This window comes from Ptiloglossa arizonensis, chromosome 10 (assembly GCF_051014685.1).
Source record: "Ptiloglossa arizonensis isolate GNS036 chromosome 10, iyPtiAriz1_principal, whole genome shotgun sequence".
Classification (NCBI taxonomy): Eukaryota; Metazoa; Arthropoda; class Insecta; order Hymenoptera; family Colletidae; genus Ptiloglossa; species Ptiloglossa arizonensis.
This window is the reverse complement of record NC_135057.1, coordinates 4,584,234-4,605,182: the sequence shown is the minus strand read 5'-3', so window position 1 is coordinate 4,605,182 and position 20,949 is coordinate 4,584,234. Positions and strand designations below refer to the sequence as shown.

At 27.8% G+C, this 20,949-nt stretch overlaps 6 protein-coding genes across 13 annotated transcripts; 2 read left to right on the top strand and 4 right to left on the bottom strand.

Moving 5' to 3' along the window:
- Nucleotides 1–169: 169 nt before the first annotated feature.
- LOC143151919 (condensin complex subunit 2) lies at nt 170–3,681 on the bottom strand. Of its 6 annotated transcripts, none has more exons than XM_076321436.1 (3): nt 2,972–3,681; nt 2,834–2,907; nt 170–2,404 (listed from the first exon to the last, which is right to left on the bottom strand). In XM_076321436.1, exon 3 carries the CDS (start codon nt 2,358–2,360, stop codon nt 336–338), a length of 2,025 nt encoding a protein of 674 aa, XP_076177551.1. In that variant the 5' UTR covers nt 2,361–2,404; nt 2,834–2,907; nt 2,972–3,681; the 3' UTR covers nt 170–335. The 6 variants fall into 6 exon arrangements, with proteins under 6 accessions (XP_076177551.1, XP_076177550.1, XP_076177552.1 ...); XM_076321432.1 differs by having other exon boundaries at nt 171–2,413; XM_076321435.1 differs by lacking the exon at nt 2,834–2,907 and having other exon boundaries at nt 2,966–3,681.
- A 1,196-nt stretch (nt 3,682–4,877) lies between these two features.
- On the top strand, nt 4,878–8,517 carry Usp12-46 (Ubiquitin-specific protease 12/46). Its single transcript, XM_076321457.1, has 8 exons — nt 4,878–5,221; nt 5,679–5,759; nt 5,909–6,125; nt 6,331–6,411; nt 7,129–7,421; nt 7,501–7,638; nt 7,726–7,869; nt 7,954–8,517. The coding sequence occupies exons 1-8, from the start codon at nt 5,180–5,182 to the stop codon at nt 8,059–8,061; spliced, it is 1,104 nt and encodes a 367-aa protein (XP_076177572.1). The 5' UTR covers nt 4,878–5,179; the 3' UTR covers nt 8,062–8,517.
- A 93-nt stretch (nt 8,518–8,610) lies between these two features.
- On the bottom strand, nt 8,611–10,703 carry LOC143151930 (large ribosomal subunit protein eL21-like). The gene is made up of 3 exons (XM_076321461.1): nt 10,688–10,703; nt 9,395–9,508; nt 8,611–9,131 (listed from the first exon to the last, which is right to left on the bottom strand). The coding sequence occupies exon 3, from the start codon at nt 9,115–9,117 to the stop codon at nt 8,638–8,640; it is 480 nt and encodes a 159-aa protein (XP_076177576.1). The 5' UTR covers nt 9,118–9,131; nt 9,395–9,508; nt 10,688–10,703; the 3' UTR covers nt 8,611–8,637.
- A 3,607-nt stretch (nt 10,704–14,310) lies between these two features.
- Rpl21 (ribosomal protein L21) lies at nt 14,311–15,227 on the bottom strand. 2 transcript variants are annotated; one of them, XM_076321458.1, is made up of 2 exons: nt 15,072–15,227; nt 14,311–14,831 (listed from the first exon to the last, which is right to left on the bottom strand). In XM_076321458.1, the coding sequence occupies exon 2, from the start codon at nt 14,815–14,817 to the stop codon at nt 14,338–14,340; it is 480 nt and encodes a 159-aa protein (XP_076177573.1). In that variant the 5' UTR covers nt 14,818–14,831; nt 15,072–15,227; the 3' UTR covers nt 14,311–14,337. The 2 variants fall into 2 exon arrangements, with proteins under 2 accessions (XP_076177573.1, XP_076177574.1); XM_076321459.1 differs by having other exon boundaries at nt 15,095–15,213.
- Nucleotides 15,228–15,865: 638 nt separating this feature from the next.
- Prosalpha6 (Proteasome alpha6 subunit) lies at nt 15,866–18,783 on the top strand. Of its 2 annotated transcripts, XR_012993525.1 has the most exons (7): nt 15,866–15,988; nt 16,269–16,519; nt 16,632–16,791; nt 16,871–17,080; nt 17,161–17,377; nt 17,810–17,868; nt 18,404–18,783. XR_012993525.1 is itself a non-coding variant. In XM_076322037.1 (6 exons), the coding sequence occupies exons 1-5, from the start codon at nt 15,986–15,988 to the stop codon at nt 17,368–17,370; spliced, it is 834 nt and encodes a 277-aa protein (XP_076178152.1). In that variant the 5' UTR covers nt 15,866–15,985; the 3' UTR covers nt 17,371–17,377; nt 17,810–18,060. The 2 variants fall into 2 exon arrangements, 1 of the variants encoding a protein (XP_076178152.1); XM_076322037.1 differs by lacking the exon at nt 18,404–18,783 and having other exon boundaries at nt 17,810–18,060.
- Las (lipoyl synthase, mitochondrial) lies at nt 17,419–20,367 on the bottom strand. Its single transcript, XM_076322036.1, has 6 exons — nt 20,226–20,367; nt 19,478–19,783; nt 18,432–18,588; nt 18,303–18,360; nt 18,058–18,213; nt 17,419–17,976 (listed from the first exon to the last, which is right to left on the bottom strand). The coding sequence occupies exons 1-6, from the start codon at nt 20,289–20,291 to the stop codon at nt 17,616–17,618; spliced, it is 1,104 nt and encodes a 367-aa protein (XP_076178151.1). The 5' UTR covers nt 20,292–20,367; the 3' UTR covers nt 17,419–17,615.
- Nucleotides 20,368–20,949: the final 582 nt, after the last annotated feature.

Here is a 20,949-nt window from a genome sequence, read left to right as displayed (position 1 = left end):
TGATTGTTAATAAAAATATGAGCATCATTAATAGGAACATTTTCAATTAAATATATAATAAATATATTAAATTTTATAGAAATTAGATATGCTTAGAAATTAATTAAAAAAAAAACAGTATTATTTTTTTGCAATTTTAATATATTTTGAACATTTCACATTAGACAATTTGTAAGATGGTTAAAAACTAGATTTAATATATAGAGAAATAATAAAATAATAGACGAAATATAATAAGTATTTCTAACTGTAAGGAAAATATATTTATTTTTTCAGTTAAGTGGTACTTTTTATACATATTGTGTACAAGTGCTTTATATTTTCATTAATAGAATTTAATTTTGCTCTATGAAAAGCTCAGACATATCAGGTGAAGAAGTTATTTGTAATCTTTTTTCATTTGCTAAATGTAATAATGATACAAAGGATATTGGATAACTCAATGCTTCAATATTAGTTTTTGTTAATATATTTGGCAGTTCTTTATAAATCTTGCTGAAATGTTTCCTGCCACTTATTTTATTATAAGCATCTTGTTGAATGTTTTCTTCCATCCTTCTTTGCATATTTGTAATTTTTCCATCACTATCTGCAGTTAAGCATTTCCAAATGGATTGTTTCAATTGCCTCATATCAACTTTCTTTGCACGTGCACAATATGCAATGGATACCTTATTTGTTAATTTAGGAATGGCAACTAGATTGTTTCTAGTAAAAGGCATCTGTAATCCTAACACACCCTCATCTGTAGATCTAACATCATCATTGATTATAGTTTCTTCATTTTCTTGGCCTTCATTGTTATTTGACTCAGGATAATAGTGGGTATCATTTTCATTGGTACAACTGTAACTATTTGTATTGGGTAAGTAAGTAGCATTTGGTTTATCTCTGCTTTCTGGTTGTGCAAACATTTTCATATGAAGGTACAATGTTTTAATTTGTATAATATCATAACGTTTATCTGGTGGTAATGTTAATTTTTCCTCTTTCCAGTCTACTTTAGTTATCCTAGCATACATATTTGCTTGATTTGACAAAAATTTAGCTTTTACGTTTTCAATTGTTTCTTTATTATAACACAATTCTATTTTCTTTCTTTTCCTAATCGGTGCTTGCCGACATGTTCCCATTACTTCATTGTTGCTTAAAACTTTTTTTAAATTTGTAATTTTCCAGTGTGATGGACCTGCCCAATGCATGTTAACATTTTTTTGAATATATGAATATTCTGAAACTTTTGTCGGTAGCGAGGTAGTTAGAACTTCTTGAAAATCTACAATACTTTTTACCAGATTAGGATTTGTAACAAATTTATTTGCAGTTGCCTCTTCATTCTCTTCAATATCAAAACAATTTGTGGCGGTAGATAGATTTTTATCATTGCATGATAAGCTTGCATCAAGATCAAATTGAAATCTACTTTTATTAGTATTTTCTGGTAGAACATTCTCTGTTTCATCATCTGCAATCCAGCTTTGAAAATTAAAATAAGATAAAGGTGGACAAATTTCCATATGTGAAAAGTCTTCTACTCCTGGAACATCATAAACTACATTTCTACACTGTATTTCTTCACATTCTATTATGTCTACCAAAACATCAGTATATGGATGTAAATAATATCTAGAATTAGCATGGTTTGGTAACATTGCTTGATACAACATATCTGTAGTTTGTATATCTGCTTCCATTGTTACTAGAGAAGGTTTTTCAGTTACTACATTTGTTCTTAAAGCTTCCACTGTGGTAAGTATTTCTTGTTTATTTTTCCTTTTCTTTTTTTTTGATGTTTTTAATTGAGTTTCACTCCCTTCTTGAACATCCATTTCTTCTGTATTATTATTGTGTTTCACTTGTTTATCTAGTCCATCTATCATTTGGAGTATTTCTGTATGTACACCATCAACTCGATATCCATAAATCTTAGTACTTACATCTAAAGATGTACTGGCTACTTGTAAATTAGACATGTTGGCATCTTGTTTTTTGATCATATATGTCATAAAATCAATCATTTCTAAACTAAATGCATTTTTTAGATTAATTTTATTCTGAGTTTCAAGTTTTATACACTGAGATATATTTTCTACCATTTTGGAAGTTGGTATATGCATTAAGAAACTAAGACCTAAAGAACGTCGCCTGTCATTTGTATTTATAGTAGTTACTGGTGTAGATGTAACATTTATTTCATGACGACGAGCCAACCGTTCTGCTTCATCATCATTTTCTGAGAGAATAGAATTATTAATTGACTTTGATCGAAGAACTGATTTTCGCCGCAATGATGAGGAAATAGGTGTTGAATGTATAGCAGGATCCATTATCATGTTTGCCATACTCTTGCGAGTTCCCATTTTGCTACTTTAGTTAAAATTGTATGATCCAATCTGTTATATTACTGTAAAAACTATTAATCAATTAATCATTTGAAGATACAGGTATAATTTATCAATTGTACATTACATCAATACCATTTTATGGATTATTAAGTTATAATATTCAATATTTAAATGCAACATATATATATATATATATATATATATATATATTTCTTGCAATAAAATAATATTATAATATCAATATACTTTGAATATCTGTTTTATTTTAACTAAATGGTTTATGCAATAAATGTATTTAAAATGTATTTTATTTTATTAATTATTATTAAAGACAGTTTAAAAAAGTTATTATATATTTGTTATTAATGTCTGAACTTTGTTTTTAATGACCACATAAATTGTTTAGCAAATTCATTCATGATAAACTTCTGGACATATTATGCAATTTATAATAAAGATATGATAGAATATAAATATTATTTATTTACCTGTGATATTTTACACAGATTACAACTACATATTAAAAAATGGTGGAATTTAAACATGTTTAAATAAAAGTGCCCTAAAAATTATAATTAAAAAATAATTTTGTAAAAATTATTATACAAATTAATAGTTACATTTACTTTGATTCATTAGCAGATGATTATCCAATTACATATATTCAATATCAATTTCTTATTCTACATTACATAACGATCTTTTCAACAGCCATGTTGAATGCAATTTACGTTTCCGTATAAAAGAACTGAGAAATCATAAACAGAATGATTGTTCATTTACATAATCCTTCGCATACACATTTTAATCTTTACATTATGTCTATAAATGTATTGAGTTTTTATGTTTTAAATTTACGCTTAATTACGAGAAATTGGCGTGAAAGACTTGATTTCAATTAGTGTTGTTAGGTAAATCAGACTTTTTCGCGCATGGCAATACACGATGGCACGAACAATAACGTTACGAAACCAATTTTTACGGTTTCAGTACACGAATAAAGTTTTTATTCTGAATTACATAAAACTGAAGTTCTATTTAAACAATATTCAACATTCTCCTTTCTTTTAGCTTATCTTCTATGTCAGTATTTGATATAAATTATGTAAATTTCATAATTGCATTTATATGTTGGAATATATGTATATTTATTGTATTTTATTAAAATTTATTTTGTTTCGATAAGGAGAATAATTCGTTAAATTAAAAAATTGTAATAGATACATCTCACCTCATCTTATCTCACGTCTTTTATTAGTTTTTCAAAAATTATTAGATAATTTTGAAAAACAGTAAAATAAGGGTCCGTGTGGTACCTTTTTTCATTTGATCAAGACACGTTACTGACACATCTTCGACACATATGTGCAACAAAATTCGACTTATCCAAACATTGTCTTGAAATAGCTCTGGAAATGAACGGTGATCTAAAAGGCATCGAATTTAAACATGTTGTGTATAAGAATCCAAGTTGAGGTTGCTCTCAATTCTGATTGATTAAATCGATAGTATCTGAAAATCTATAATGATTCAATCTATACTTCATCTCACATATACAAGCAAAATCATGTAACTGCGGCAGGATCGAAATAGTAGTAGGTTATAATCCAAATAGATACATATACAATATATCTTATACAAATTACTATTTTTGCATATAAATAATAATATTTTTAACTCTTTTTAAAGATTCTAACTTTAACAGCAATTTTTTAATGGAAACTTTGCCACCTTGTCACCAGACTTACCATTTATCCCTGGTTAGAATAATGTATTGATGCAACAAAAAATGATTGGTAACATTTAACTTCAAATTATTGTCTCATAGAATGGGCGATAATTTAATTTTAATCAAATTAACTATTGCCCCGTTTCTAAATATAATTACATTATATTATCCTATTATTATATTTTGAAGAGTTATTCTATTAATAAAGGATAAATACTAATAGCAACCATATTAATGGCATAATTGCAATCGTGAGCCCCAAAATTTCAAATATTTTTTTCTATATTAAACAATTATTAATAACGTTACTTATCATTTCTCTATGACTAATAAATGGCCAAATGTATTTTGGCAATACCAGTTAGATGTATGATTAAACGGCTATGAACAATAACCAGTCCTTACAATTTCTAAAATAAAATAAAATTTTTACAAATAACTATTAACTTATTTCTACAAATAAATTTTCCATGTCCAAATGTCTTCTGTGTCTAAGATAAGATTTACTAAAAAAACTTTATTAATATAAATTATCTTATTGTGAACAAAATAAAATTCTTTCCTCTTTAATATTCTTTTCACCTTTTCAGTTATATCATTTAACGGTGAGTGACAATTTAATTTATCCGAGCAGTAATTTTACCGTCCAAAGAGAAAATCAACTTCAGCACCAATCAAAACGCCTGTGAATTTTGATTGGTGTCGATGCTGGTAACTTTTTCCGAGTATGTCAATCCATGTATAGCCAATCATAGATACATATGTATGTACATCAATTTTCTGACAGAGCATCTTCTGTGTGAAATGCATTTGAAATGACATCCATCTTTTTTGAATGCTTTGAGTACACAACGATAGCTTCTGGTCAGTTCGCGAATACCAATAATAATGTAGTCAAGAATCTTACTTTAAAGTAAATGGTAGTAAATACGCTAAGTAACACGCGTAATCATTTTCTGGCATAGATTGTAAAAATTAACCTTATCAAATAATTACATTTTTTGTCGTTATTATTACATAGAACTATGCGTTTATAATAGTTTGACCAATAAATCTGTAACTCAAAATACCATGGAGGTTTTGTTGTTACTAAAATCTATTCTGTATGCTTGTCAGTGGTCAATTTCATCTATTAAATCATAAAATGGTAAGACTAAGTCGTGCATATTTCAAATTGTAACTATTTTTTTTTCAAATTATTGCTTATTGCAAAATATAATTAGAAACTTTAATTATCAAAGATTCAATCAAAGAATCATTTCATATTGTTAAATTTACTGGAGTAAATAAATAATTTTATGAATTGATTGTAAAGTAATTCAACAATGTTTATAGTAAAATAAAAATAGTAAACCATTTTCATAGTTTCATATGGTATGTAATTATAAGTATGTAAAATATACATTTTAATAAATGTAATTTCACAAAATTATAAAAAGTATAGTTTGAAATTCGATTTAACTTATAATTTTTACTTTATTGAAATAATTAACTATTTTTTCTATTTTTAAACTCTTTCGTTTTAAATATATTTTTACATTAATCATTTGGTTAAAATAACCATTTTGTACCATATATTATGATTGTAACTATCATTATTTTAGGGTGCAAATATATCACAATTAGAGAGAGATATTGGCTCTGATCAATTTCCACCTAACGAACATTATTTTGGTTTAGTTAATGTAAGTATAAAATTTATAATTTAAATAATTAACATAAATTAAAAAGTTCAAAAGGGTATTTTAATAAATATCATATAATTACAAACAATTATAATAGAATTATTTTCTTGTGTCAGAATTATAATATTAATATTTATATATTGTTGCAGTTTGGAAATACCTGTTACAGTAATTCTGTATTACAAGCTTTATACTTTTGCCGACCATTTAGAGAAAAAGTTCTAGAGTATAAAGTTAGAAATAAGAGAACCAAGGAAACATTATTAACATGTTTAGCAGACTTATTTTACAGTATTGCAACACAAAAAAAGAAAGTTGGATCCATAGCCCCCAAAAAGTTTATTGCAAGATTAAGGAAAGAAAAAGGTTAGTGTCAATATATTTTTTATCAATATTTCCCCAACTTTATTAATTTTATTGTACTTATATTGTATAATTAATTCATGGTTGATGGTTTAAACTTTTTGTACATAAAATTTTATATGTATTGTAATAATATAAATTTGACATATATCGTTTAATATATGTAATTTGATATGTATCAAATATATATATATATAATTTATTACAGAGGAATTTGACAACTATATGCAACAAGATGCACATGAGTTTCTAAATTTCTTGATAAATCACATAAATGAGATCATTTTGGGTAAGCATATTTATGTAAATATATGTATACTCGGTGAAGAAATATAGTAAGGTGGTAGTGCACTTGATTATTGAGAAACAAGATTTCAGAAAAACAGAAGAATAGTAAGTCTTTTAGGGCACTTTAGATTTAATACTGCGTAACAATTTTTACACTTATATGGAAAACTCTTGCTAAGAAAGATTGAATGGTATTACATTTAACTTGATAACCAGGCGAAAACATTTTTAAAAATGATCTTGTGTTTTTTATTACTTATTACTGGAGGATTACATAGACCTGCAATATCTGACCTTTTGACTTCTGATACTTGGTTGTTGTGTCATTTTACAGTCCCTTTGTTGGCACATATCAAAATTGTGAAGTGTCCATCCATTTTTAAGGTTATTCCTACTCAGTTATCAGATTAAAAGTAGTACCATTTGATTCCTCTTTGTAAAAACTTTTAATATATATATGCAAATTACTGCACATTTATGTTTAATATGCCCTGAAAAACTTAACATTGTTTTTTTGCATACCTTTTGGATATTAATATATAAATGGTTTGGGAACACCAAGGATGCCGATCTGCACATAGGATATTGCATTTTACATAACACTTTGAATACCATGAGTATGTCACTATATTCCTTCTACCAAATATGTATATATCAATACATAGTAATACATAGTAATACATATTATTAAAAATATTTTTTTTATTTTACATTTTAGCAGAGAGAAGTCAGACTAAACCCACTGGTGGGAAATGTGGAGCAGGAGATGCTGGTTCACCGTCAGAGCCAACATGGGTTCATGAAATATTTCAAGGAATTTTGACATCAGAAACTCGCTGCCTTAATTGTGAGACTGTATCTAGCAAAGATGAGGATTTTTTTGATCTACAGGTTGATGTAGATCAAAATACTTCAATCACGCACTGCCTCAGGTGTTTCTCTAATACTGAGACTCTTTGTAGTGATAACAAGTTTAAATGTGATCACTGTAGTAGTTATCAGGAAGCACAGGTAATTCCAAAAAAAATGTATAATAATATTGTAACTTAAAGATAAAATGATATTTAGTAATACACTTTCTTTATTACAGAAACGAATGAGAGTTAAAAAATTACCGATGATACTGGCATTGCATCTAAAGAGATTTAAATATGTGGAACAATATAATCGTCACATTAAAGTTTCTCACAGGGTAGTTTTTCCTTTGGAGCTTCGGCTCTTTAATACTGTAAGTATTTTGTAATTATTTATTATATATATACAATTTCACAAAGTGCAAACCTATGTTGAGATACTTCTTTTAATTAATATTTAGAGTGACGATGCGGTGAACCCAGATCGATTGTATGATTTGGTCGCAGTTGTGATACATTGTGGAAGTGGGCCTAATCGAGGACACTATATTTCCATAGTTAAAAGTCATGGATTTTGGTTGCTTTTTGACGATGACATGGTCGATGTAAGATTTACAACTTGTTTTATTACAAGTATTTATTTATTATTATAGAAATATTTATATGTATTAATTAAATTCTTATTATAGAAAATTGATGTATCTACAATAGAAGACTTTTATGGGCTTACATCAGATATTCAGAAGAGTTCTGAAACTGGTTACATCCTATTCTACCAATCAAGAGATTGCAGTTAGAATTTAATATAAATATATAGTAATTAAATTAAACAAATCCTATATAGTAATTTCATATTTTATTAAACAGTACAGTACATAAGATTAGGAATGTTATACGTTAGATTATTTATAAAAGCAAAGTATATATAAATAGGTTCAATTATATTTTGTTTCGGAAATATAGAGAAAACCATTAGTTTCGTGGTTACTCATTGATGTAATGCCTTGTTGAAGATCAACAATCTTTGTTAAGAAAGCAGTTGATCATGATTTATGTAAGAATTATTTATTTTAATTCTAACAAGAAACTAGTCTATCTTTATAAAAAGAAATCATTTGTTTTATTTTTAGATCAACTTATCTAGTAATTTAGAAATGTTGGAAGCGCTAACAGATTCTATGTGTATGTAAAAAAGTATGACTGAAAATAAAATGATTGTTATCAGAATTTACTACATAATATGTGTACATAAATTAATATTCATTTGTTTTTTATTGGTATAAAATAAAAACGAAAAATCACTTTAATTTAAAAATAAATGTTGTGTTGATGAAGAATAACACAGACCCTGTTAAAACAAGTTTATTCAAATCTTAAGCAATAAATTCATATGGAATAGGAGCAAGTAAGACGGGCTTTTCACGTCCTGATACAATGTGTGCTGGCATTGGTTCTGCAGGTTGTCTTTTTAGTTGAACTTTAATTTTCTTTTCCTTTGCTTCCTTCCTGAGTCTTTCATTTTCCTTTACACGTTTCAAAAAATCTTCCCTGCATTTAGAATGAGTCAAATGCTCAATGCGGACATTAATTCTTTTAGCAATAATACGTCCACGTACTCTCTTATTAACGATAACACCAAGAGCATGAGAAGTTACATTGAACACGCGTCCAGTTTTTCCATGGTAAACTTTATACGGCATTCCCTTTTGCACAGCTCCATTGCCTTTTATATCAACAATATCGCCAACCTTGTATACTTTCATGTACGTTGATAATGGTATTGTTCCATGTTTGCGGAATTTTCGGGAAAATAAATCCCTCGTTCCTCGACGATAACCTTTTGAATTCGTCATAGCAGTATGTCAATCTATAAAAAATATAGTTAAATAATATTTTAGAGAAATATTGTTGTAAAATGGAAATATATTAACACGTGTGTTCGTTCTACGAAAACAATTTTGTGAAATAATAATTTTCCTTTAATAAAAAAAATAAATTACATATAGCTATTACAATTTTTATAATTTCTTTTTAATATGTAAACAGAGATATAAACTTAATATTGTATGAATATTTAAAAGTTCTTTATAAACACTGTCAAACTTATAAGAAGCAGGCACGGTTACTTACGCCGTCGAAAAAGAGGATTAAAGATTGATACTCTAGTACCGTATAAAAGAACTGAGAAATCATAAACAGAATGATTGTTCATTTACATAATTCTTCACATACAACATCAAATATCTGTAAACAAAACTGTCTATAAAATTTGAATCAAATCTTTACATTATGTCAATAAATGTATTGAGTTTTTATGTTTTAAATTTACGCTTAATTACGAAAAATTGGGGTGAAAAGCTTAATTTGAAATAGTGTTGTTAAGTAAATCGGACTTTTTCGCGCATGGTAATACACGATGGCACGAACAATAACGTTACGAAACCAATTTTTACGGTTTCAGTACACGAATAAAGTTTTTATTCTGAATTACATAAAACTGAAGTTCTATTTAAACAATATTCAACATTCTCCTTTCTTTTAGCTTATCTTCTATGTCAGTATTTGATATAAATTATGTAAATTTCATAATTGCATTTATATGTTGGAATATATGTATATTTATTGTATTTTATTAAAATTTATTTTGTTTCGATAAGGAGAATAATTCGTTAAATTAAAAAATTGAAATAGATACATCTCACCTCATCTTATCTCACGTCTTTTATTAGTTTTTCAAAAATTATTAGATAATTTTGAAAAATAGCAAAACAAGGGTCCGTGTGGTACCTTTTTTCATTTGATCAAGACACGACACTGATACATTTTCGAGACACATGCGCGAAAAAATTCAACCTATCTCAACATTGACTTAAGAAAGGACACCACTCTAAGACGTTAAAAAATTGGTAAACTTTGCGAATTTTTGTCCTAAGTAGTTACTAAATCAAAAATGTAATCTTTTTCAAATAATATAACTATAACTTTTAGCTTCATTTTACAATGTTGTGAAAGTAAAATTCGTACAAAATGGCGAAGTTATTCGCTATTCCCAGAACCTCTTCAGGTAAAACGTTGACAACCACAGTTGACAAGAGCTGGAAGGTTTAAATTTAAAAAATGTTGTCTATTCATAAACTAGAAACATTATCTAAAATGTAGTGTATGATTTTTTGAAAGTTTTAATAATTGTAGGAATGATTGAAGTTTGAAGAAGAAACAATCATTTTTATCCAAAAACACAACTTTAAACGTTTATAAAAAATTAAGTAATATATTTAAAAAGTTTCTATAAAATTTGAATTAAATCAGATGTGTTATTTCGGAAATTTGTGTCAGCCAAGTTGAAAAATATAGTTTTAAGAAAAAAGTAAAACAAGTTTTAAGATATCTTTTTTCTCTGATACAGAATTTTAAAAATTTTACTTTTAGTCAGCGACTGAAGGTAATGTTCCAGGTCCACACAGGGTTCCTTCTGCCTTACAAGAACTGTTGGCTTTTTTTTTTGAATTTTTCTAAGGAATTGTTGAGCCGTTTTGTTATTTTCTTTAATTTTTGTTGCATCTTAGTCATCGCTAAGTCATTGCTTGTCCGTTTGACAGTAATCATAACTGATAGAACCTAGAAGATATTGTTATAGCTATCATTAAAAATATTAGCAGCTGTAAATGCTACAATGTCAACTGTATTTCTCTTACTAAACATTGTTTTAGGAGCTATTGTTCAAATAATTAAATTCAAATTCTCGTTGTTTTGTGTAAAACCACCTTCACATCTTTGTAATATCTCATCTGTGCTGAGGTTCGCATAAATTGGATGAATTGTGTCCTGGACAATTTGTGGCAGAAGATTCTTGTATATACAATTTTCCAAATCATTTGTTGCTTTTGCCACCTGCCAAGAAGATTCTTATTTGATGAAATTTTGTAAAAAATGTACTCCATATTACTTTTTTCATTGCCTTCTTGTAATGGAAATTTCGTCGAATAGCAAGACCATAATATAGTATTAACCCCTTGACATACAAATAAAATGCGCGTTGACGCATCCGTAAAATACCATTTAATTTGACTCAACTGTGAACACTCATGTGCAAGCTTAAAAACAGAACGTTTTATTTTCAAATTTACATTGCTACATAACATACAATAAAGTTGATATATAATGTTAATGTACAATAATTAAGTAATACTACAAAATAATAATTTAGTAGTTCTGTAAAGTATGATATATCTCAAAACATTTTGGAATATGTAGTGGAATTAGACACTTTACACTGCCAAGTTGTTTCACTTGTTATATAATGTTTGATGCACACATAGTATCTCTTTGCAGGATGTTGCTTTTTATTTGTCGCAGGTATATGTTTAGGAAAATGTGCCCAATTTTTTGCTTGTAACTGATTTGGGCATTCACTTTGTAACAGTCTGCTGCATGTCGGATAGTTTGGAAGGGACAAATTACAGAGCATATCCTCTGCAATATTCAATCAAAAATTCACAATCGATTGCTTTTGTGAAGTAGGCAACTTAGAATATGAGACATAAGCATTATAAATAGCCATATCAAACATATAAAAGAACATTTTTTAATATCTTTTTAGACACTTTCGCATCAGAAAAAAATATGCAAGACATTAGTCTTACCTGTCGACACCTCCCATTCCATGATTGTACTTCACAACACAAGTTGGTTTCAACAGTTTCTTCTTTGCGTTCCTTCTTTCTTCTTATTTTCCCCATATCGATCATTCTTGCTTTTGAGTGTTTCGTGCTTATTATATGCACATCCTTCTTGTCATGCCAGTGCAAAGACAGAATACCTCTACAAGATAGTGTTCTTACTTCTTTTTTTAGCTTATATGATGATGATTCTTTGGCATATTTTTCCAATTTTTGCTCACCGTTCCAACAACATTTGTATTTTTTTCATGTAAAATTTTGAATAAATTAGGAGACAAATACCAATTATCTAAGAACAAGGTATATCCTATCCCTAAAATGGGTTCAACTAGTTGCATACCTACACTTTCTGATACAGGTTCATCACTTCCTTGAATTTTGTCTTGTCCTGTGTAATTTTTAAATTGATAATAATACCCAAAATTGGATTCACATAGTGTATAAAATTTAATTCCAAATCTTGCTTGTTTGGATGCTATGAATTGTATGTAATTTAGCCACCCTCTGAATTTCATTAGGGATTCGTCCATGACGATATTTTCTTCTAGAATGTATAACTGTTGAAATCTGATATTTAAATAATCCACAATGGATTGAACCTTTCGTATTTTGTCTTCTTTAGAAACCGTCTCATTATCTATAAAATGAAGATAGTGCGTTATGACCAAAAAACGTTTACGAAACATAATTTGTGAAAATATCGGCATTTCTAATAATTTTCGTTTTGACCAACACATGTTTATTTTAGATTTTTTTATCTGCAACACTATAATGTATAACGCAAAATACGCTCTAACTTCATCATTTGTTAATGGATACCACTCCTCGTTTATTTTCGTATTCTGTTCCATTTTCATTTGTGCTGCATATTTATTCGTTTCTCTATCATTTAAAAAAAATCATCACATAAAACTTGTTTAAAAACACACAGAGGAGTTGCATTTATATCCAATCTTCGCAGAATTAAACAATTGGTACCGGGAGTTTTAGTAAACTTTTTTATATTGACAATATTTTCTTTTTCCTTCCAATTTCATTCATCCTCTGAATCAGAATCATCGCTGCTTGAAATAGGTCTTGCACGTTTCCGTACATTCTGTCGAACAGAGCTAGCTTCACTTAAATACTCAACAGTATAAACTCTTTAATGACCATTTTCAATCTCATCATCATCATCACTAGAATAGCCTAATAGATTTTCATTGTCACTTTCACATAATACATTCAACTCAAACCTGTTGGGAGGACTATTTCTAATTTTTACTAAAATCAAATATATACTATGACGTTCGATGTGCGAGCACTATACTGACTACCGTTTTTATTGTGCTTTGTTGATTCGATTTTGTTTATCGGTACTGTTGGTAGAGGAAAAGCATTTTAAACAAAATAGCATCAACACACGACCGAAACAGTTGAAGAATCTAATAATATACTGCACGACGTTCGCCGAAGACAATTCTTGACGTCTCCGAGACGTCAAAGTCTATAATGGCATATGAAATGAATGACGTCTCCCAGACGTCATTGTACGTCAAGGGGTTAATTCATTTATTAATTTATGAGTCGAGATTCCAATCTCTTCCAGATAGCTCCAAAAACTTATCATTTCTACCCCAAACGTAGCTTACTCACTCGGCCACAACTTTTTACTACATTCAGAGTTTAATGCACTCTACATATGATATAAGAAACTTGAATTAGGTTCAATAGAACTCTTTTTCTATGAGTAATAAAGAATTGCCTTGAAACAATATTTCCATTTTATCCAGTCAGTGGTACGTGGTGTACGGTCCATAAGAGCTTTTCACATGACACAACCTGTCCAATTTATAGCTGCAATTTCGCTAAATGTATGAATTTTGAAATATCTTTTTAATATAACATTCTACACACATCAAACTTTAAGAAAATAAGAAAAAAAAATTCAATTTTTTTGACTCATCAGGATGGTGTTCTTTCTTAAATTAACTCTGCAAATAAATGGTAATTCAAAAAACATTGAATTTAAACATATTATATATACGAATCCAAGTCGAGATTGTTCTCAATTCTGATTAATTAAATCAATAGTATTCAAAAACCTATCATGGATCAATCTATATTTCATGCTGCATTTACAAGCAAAACCATGTGATGGCAACAGGATAGTATCAACTTATCTAGTAATTTAGAAATGTTGGAAGCGCTAACAGATTCTATGTGTATGTAAAAAGTATGACTGAAAATAAAATGATTGTTATCAGAATTTACTACATAATATGTGTACATAAATTAATATTCATTTGTTTTTTATTGGTATAAAATAAAAACGAAAAATCACTTTAATTTAAAAATAAATGTTGTGTTGATGAAGAATAACACAGACCCTGTTAAAACAAGTTTATTCAAATCTTAAGCAATAAATTCATATGGAATAGGAGCAAGTAAGACGGGCTTTTCACGTCCTGATACAATGTGTGCTGGCATTGGTTCTGCAGGTTGTCTTTTTAGTTGAACTTTAATTTTCTTTTCCTTTGCTTCCTTCCTGAGTCTTTCATTTTCCTTTACACGTTTCAAAAAATCTTCCCTGCATTTAGAATGAGTCAAATGCTCAATGCGGACATTAATTCTTTTAGCAATAATACGTCCACGTACTCTCTTATTAACGATAACACCAAGAGCATGAGAAGTTACATTGAACACGCGTCCAGTTTTTCCATGGTAAACTTTATACGGCATTCCCTTTTGCACAGCTCCATTGCCTTTTATATCAACAATATCGCCAACCTTGTATACTTTCATGTACGTTGATAATGGTATTGTTCCATGTTTGCGGAATTTTCGGGAAAATAAATCCCTCGTTCCTCGACGATAACCTTTTGAATTCGTCATAGCAGTATGTCAATCTATAAAAAATATAGTTAAATAATATTTTAGAGAAATATTGTTGTAAAATGGAAATATATTAACACGTGTGTTCGTTCTACGAAAACAATTTTGTGAAATAATAATTTTCCTTTAATAAAAAAAATAAATTACATATAGCTATTACAATTTTTATAATTTCTTTTTAATATGTAAACAGAGATATAAACTTAATATAGTATGAATATTTAAAAGTTCTTTATAAACACTGTCAAACTTACAAGAAGCAGGCACGGTTACTTACGCCGTCGAAAAAGAGGATTAAAGATTGATACTCTAGTACTAGATAGATATATATAAATCTAGTATTTTACTTCGATCTCAAATATAATTTTTGTATTTACATTTTATAAAGTTATACATTTGACAAACAATCGAAATAAAATAGTACGTCAATTAAATTTCAAATGTACCAGTTTCAATTATATCATTAACTACTATTATAAACTGTTTGAGTATATGTACTTCTCACTTCTGACTAAATCTAAATAAAATCACATGATTACGAGAAAATTTCATTGGCTGTGGAGTTCCTAGCCGAATGTGTAGCGTAGGTTCCATACGTAGTTGATTTAAACATGAAAACTCTCAACAAACAATTGAATTACTGAAAGCAGTGATTTAAAGAAGTTATTGTACATGTTTTGAGCTTTAAAAATAAAGTCTACTACCATGCATAAACTTGTGTAAGTGCAATTGTATTTTCATCTGTATGTATTTTGAGTCCAGCGCCTTAGTATTTCGACCTTGTTTTAATCACATGGTATGTCTAGTGAGTTTGTTTGATTGGACAAGATACAAAATGAAAATGTGAAACAAATTTATGCATTCAATAAAATGTATTGTTATTCAGTAAGTAATAGTAATTAACATTTATATTGAATGTATTGAATTGAATTTTCCAAGTGATCGATTAATTAAAAGTCTAACCAATAAGATTTATTTCTTAACGAAACAATATTAGTTTAGAATTTCATTCACTAGATTTCGCTTTCTGCATCAAAAATGATTTTCCTCTCTTTATGTTAGTCAATCATTTACTTCGGTGCATGACAGTTATTTTCTGAAAATTCATCGTTAAGAATAAAGTTATTTTTCAACTTTTTATTGTTTGTTAAGTAAACATTATCAAATAATGGTACTTTTTTTACATACTTTATTATACATAGGAATAGTGTGAAATATTTTTTACAACTAATATTTTAAAAGCTAAATCCATTATTAATAAATGGTTATGTTTAAATAAATTTTAAATTTTCACATTAAAGTTTGTGGAATATTCTACGTGTATAATTTATGTTATAGTGTTTGAACATTTTTCTTTGTAATGAAATAATTATAATTCATAAAAGTCACATTTATGATTAATAGAGAATGTTAAAGAAAATTAAAAAAAATTAATTTTACAAAATTTTCAGTTTCGTAATCAGTACGATAGCGATGTAACAGTATGGAGTCCACAAGGACGTTTACATCAAGTAGAATATGCAATGGAAGCTGTTAAATTAGGATCAGCCACTGTAGGACTTAAAAATAAGACGCATGCTGTTCTTATTGCACTCAAACGAGCATCCTCTGAACTCTCAGCACATCAGAAAAAAATCATTCCTATAGACAAACATATGGGAATTTCTATTTCAGGTTTAACTGCTGATGCCAGAATGTTGAGGTATGTTAAGAGTCATTAAATGTTGGTTTCAATTTATACAATGTTATGTATGCTGTCAAAATTGTTGTATTAAATCTTTGCTAAATTAAAAATTTCATTAATATGTTTACAGTCGATATATGCGAGTTGAATGCATACATTACAAGTATTATCATGATGATGTATATCCTGTGAGTCGTTTAATGACTTCATTGGGAAATAAATTGCAGACCTGCACTCAAAGGTATGACAGAAGACCATATGGTGTGGGTTTGCTTATAGCTGGATACGATGTAAGTAATTATAAAGATATTATTTATTGCTATTTATTAAAAAAGAATTAGTATTAAATTGCTATTGATAATTCAAAAGGATCAAGGACCCCATATATATCAAACATGTCCTTCATCAAATTATTTTGACTGTAAAGCAATGGCTATTGGAGCACGTTCTCAAAGTGCTCGAACATACTTAGACAGACATCTTAATTTATTTTCCTCTTGTGATCTTGATGAACTTGTGAAACATGGTCTTCGTGCATTACGGGATACATTGCCAAATGAGGTTGATTTATCAGTTAAGGTAAAAGAATTTAATCATTTATAGATGCTTATTTAAATGTTTTTGGAATCTTGTAATTACTAAAAAAAAATATATTACAGAATGTCTCTATTGCTGCAGTCGGAAAAGGTACAGACTTCACAATATTTAATGAAGATGCAATTGCTGTTTATTTATCTCAAATTGGAAATGAGAAACCTGGAAAGCCAACTGAGCCAGATGTGGAGCAAGATCCTAGACCACCACAACCTGCACCAACTGATGAAGGTCCACAAGACCCACAAGTTGCAGTTGCAATGGAAACGGATTAAAAATAATGTAATATATTTTATGTATACGTAAAAAATGAATATTCATTTTATGTTTAAAATTTGTATTTTTACTACTATCACATTTAATACAACAGTGTTTATTATTGGACCATGTAGATTCTATTATTTAATTTTCATATATTTGGATAAAATTTGTTTACATTCAAAGAAAATTTACAATTTATACTATAATATATACAAATACATATTTATGTTCATGATTTAGTCATAACAAAATAGTATTTTCATTGCTTTTCAGTTTTTTTATTTTTATGTTTTTGTAATATGTTTTTTAAGAAAAACTCTCCAGCTCTATATGATGAACGCACTAATGGACCACTAGCAGTGTATAAAAATCCCATTTCATTTCCTACATTTTCCCATTTCTTAAATTTTTCAGGTGTAACATACTCAATAACTTTTAAATGTCTTTTTGTAGGTTGCATATACTGTCCAAGAGTTACAGCTGCTACACCTACATCTTTCAAATCCTTCATGGTTTGTTCAATTTCTTCATCAGTTTCACCTAATCCTAACATTATTGATGATTTCGTAATCAAATCTGGATTAAGTGTTTTTGCTGTTTTCAAGACATTCAGTGACTGCCTAAATAACATATGTATATGTCAGTTTTTTAACACTTCTATGAAAGTTATAAATACTTAAGAAATACAAAATATGACTTACCTATATTGAGCTCGTCTGTCTCTAACAAATGGCGTTAAACGCTCAGTAGTTTCAATATTATGGGCAAAAACATCCAAATTAGAATTAACAATTGTTGCAATACAATTTTTATCTCCCCGAAAATCTGGTACCAAACATTCCACTAAAATATTGCTTCTAAAAAAATGTATATAATACATCATAATTACAATTACAAAAACAATTTACTAGAAGAATGAAAGAAATTATTTAAAGAATCTAAATACCTCTTCTTAATTTCTTTCACTGTTTTTGCAATGTGATTTGCTCCACCATCACTTAAATCTATTGAAACATGTAATTTTAATACAGATGTATCTTTATATAGATACAGAAATATGAAAACACTGACTAACCATCTCGATCAACAGATGTAAGTACAATATAATCCAAACCCCAGTCTGATATGGCTGTTGCTGTATTTATTGGTTCTTCTGGATCTAATGGTAAGGGTATACGTGATGTTTTTACAGAACAAAAACGACAACCACGGGTACATGTATCGCCCATTACCTATATTTAAATTATTTTTTATTATTATATTTTCATAACACTAATATGTTTAATAACAATCGTTTTAGATGAGAGTAAATGAGTGATTTCATTAAAAATAAAATTTTTAATTACATTATTATTTAATCTTTTGGAGAAAAGTATTAGGATATACTGGATAATGTTTACATTTACAGTAATGGATATGCATTAGAAACTATCGACAAACTCATTGCTATAAGTTAACAAACATTGATTTTCTTAATATGTAATAGTGCATTAAATTAAAATAAAATTTATATGTTACATACAGTAAGTTTTAGATATATGATCATTTTCTGCTATTTACTTCAAATCCATTTCATCCTGTTTAAGTAACTTGTATACGAAGAGTTAATAACAAAGTAAAAAATGTATACTAATGATCTTATAAATGCTATTATACTTGACTATAATAAATGACTAAATGAGGTGTCTGAAAAGTTTATAGCCTCTAATACAAATAGCGTTTGGATCGTCATAAATTAGATTGCATAATAAACATTCAACTGTTTTATGAAAATAAATTAAACAATCCACTAACTAGTTTTTATTTAGCAATCAAATTCAAAAAGTAAGTTACAGTAAAGCTCAGACTGACGAGGCAGAAAAAAGCACTTATAGAACTTGATAAGTCAGATCATAAAGAGTGCATAACAATATTGCAACAACGTTAGCTCAAATGCTTTAATCTTAAGTGAGATTGAAAAAATTAAAAATCATTTTTGTATCATATAAAGTAATCTACTCATATTTCAAACACTCTTTGTATTTTGTAGGGTTGTATTAATTTTTATACAAAATAAAATAAAAATGAATATTCATATTATTAATCAAATTGAAGAAAATATATTGTAAACACTTTACAAACCATAATAGTAGCAGTAGATGTCCCATGTTTATCACCACCCCAACATTCTCCAATGTTAGGACATCGTGCTTCCTCACACACAGTACTTAACCGTAACTGTCTTAACTGTGACTTTATTCTAGTATAATTTTTACCCACTGGTATTTCTGTTTTAAGCCAAGGTGGTAACCTTAAACGGGATTTATCTCCTTTTTCTAATTTTAATTTTCCATCATACTGTTTGGCTTTTTCATTAATAAAATCTTCAAAATTAGGGCCATCTTCTAGTTTTTGAGAAAAAGATTTTTCTTTGACAGATTGTACACGCTTTAATACAAACAAAAGGAAAATGAAATATATTCTAAATAGATTTAATTCTAAAGATGATGTGTATTACACTAAAAAATGTAGGATCATCTACTTATCTTATAAATTATGAATAAGGTACAATCAAATATAATTTTATTTTACAATATAATAGCTCAAAAAATATAACTAATTTTGCAGAAAATATTCAATAGAAAAGGAACCACAGTTTTTACAAAATATGCTACTACAACCACTTAATTTTATCCCAAATGTTCTTTTTTAAAATTAGTTAGAAAACAAAACAAAAACATATTCTAACATTAAAAAATTATCTGAAACAGTTACTCTAAGATTATTGGAATAATATGTAGTTTCATAACAATATATATATATGATAATATATGACCCCATACTTTTAAATGGTATTCATATTATATATAAAAAGGAAAATATGACTTACTGATGAATGAAAATTGCAAATAGAGGATATTTTCGTTCGACTTGAATTACGAAGTACTGGAAACATGTTTATTTGTAAATGTCATTCAAATAACCTCTCAAACGTCAATCAAAAACAAATCCACCCTTATGGCATAAAATAATCATTACTAAGGAAGTAACTATAGTTTATAATGTGTTCACAAATATGAAACAAGTAGTTCAAAAATAATAATACCACGTACAATTTAACGAGAACTTGATGTAAATAATACCATTTTGCGTCAGGAACGAAACATTAAAAATCTTAGCCCTAATTAATATAAATACAATAGAATTAATACATGTTATTATTTATATATATAATAAATAATAATATTTTACTTCTTTTTCAAGGTTTTAACATTTATAATAATTTTATAATTTAAGTTTGTCATCAGTTTTTTAACCGTTTATTAAATCTTTCTATGTTTCAACTCACTGTACGTCGAATCTATAATATATTCCTGACCAAAGATATAATGGACGATAAGATATCTCAGAATCACGTGGTTTTGTTTACGCGAAATTATTGAATTGAATGTAGTATAGCTAAAGATATAATTTTTAATTTTATTATATATCAGAGTGATTCTAATATAAATTTTATTAAAATATTAATAATTATACTATTATATAATTTTCAATTTTTTAATTTCAATATTCTAAAATTAAGGTATGAAACTTACTTCAAAATATTCGTTAGT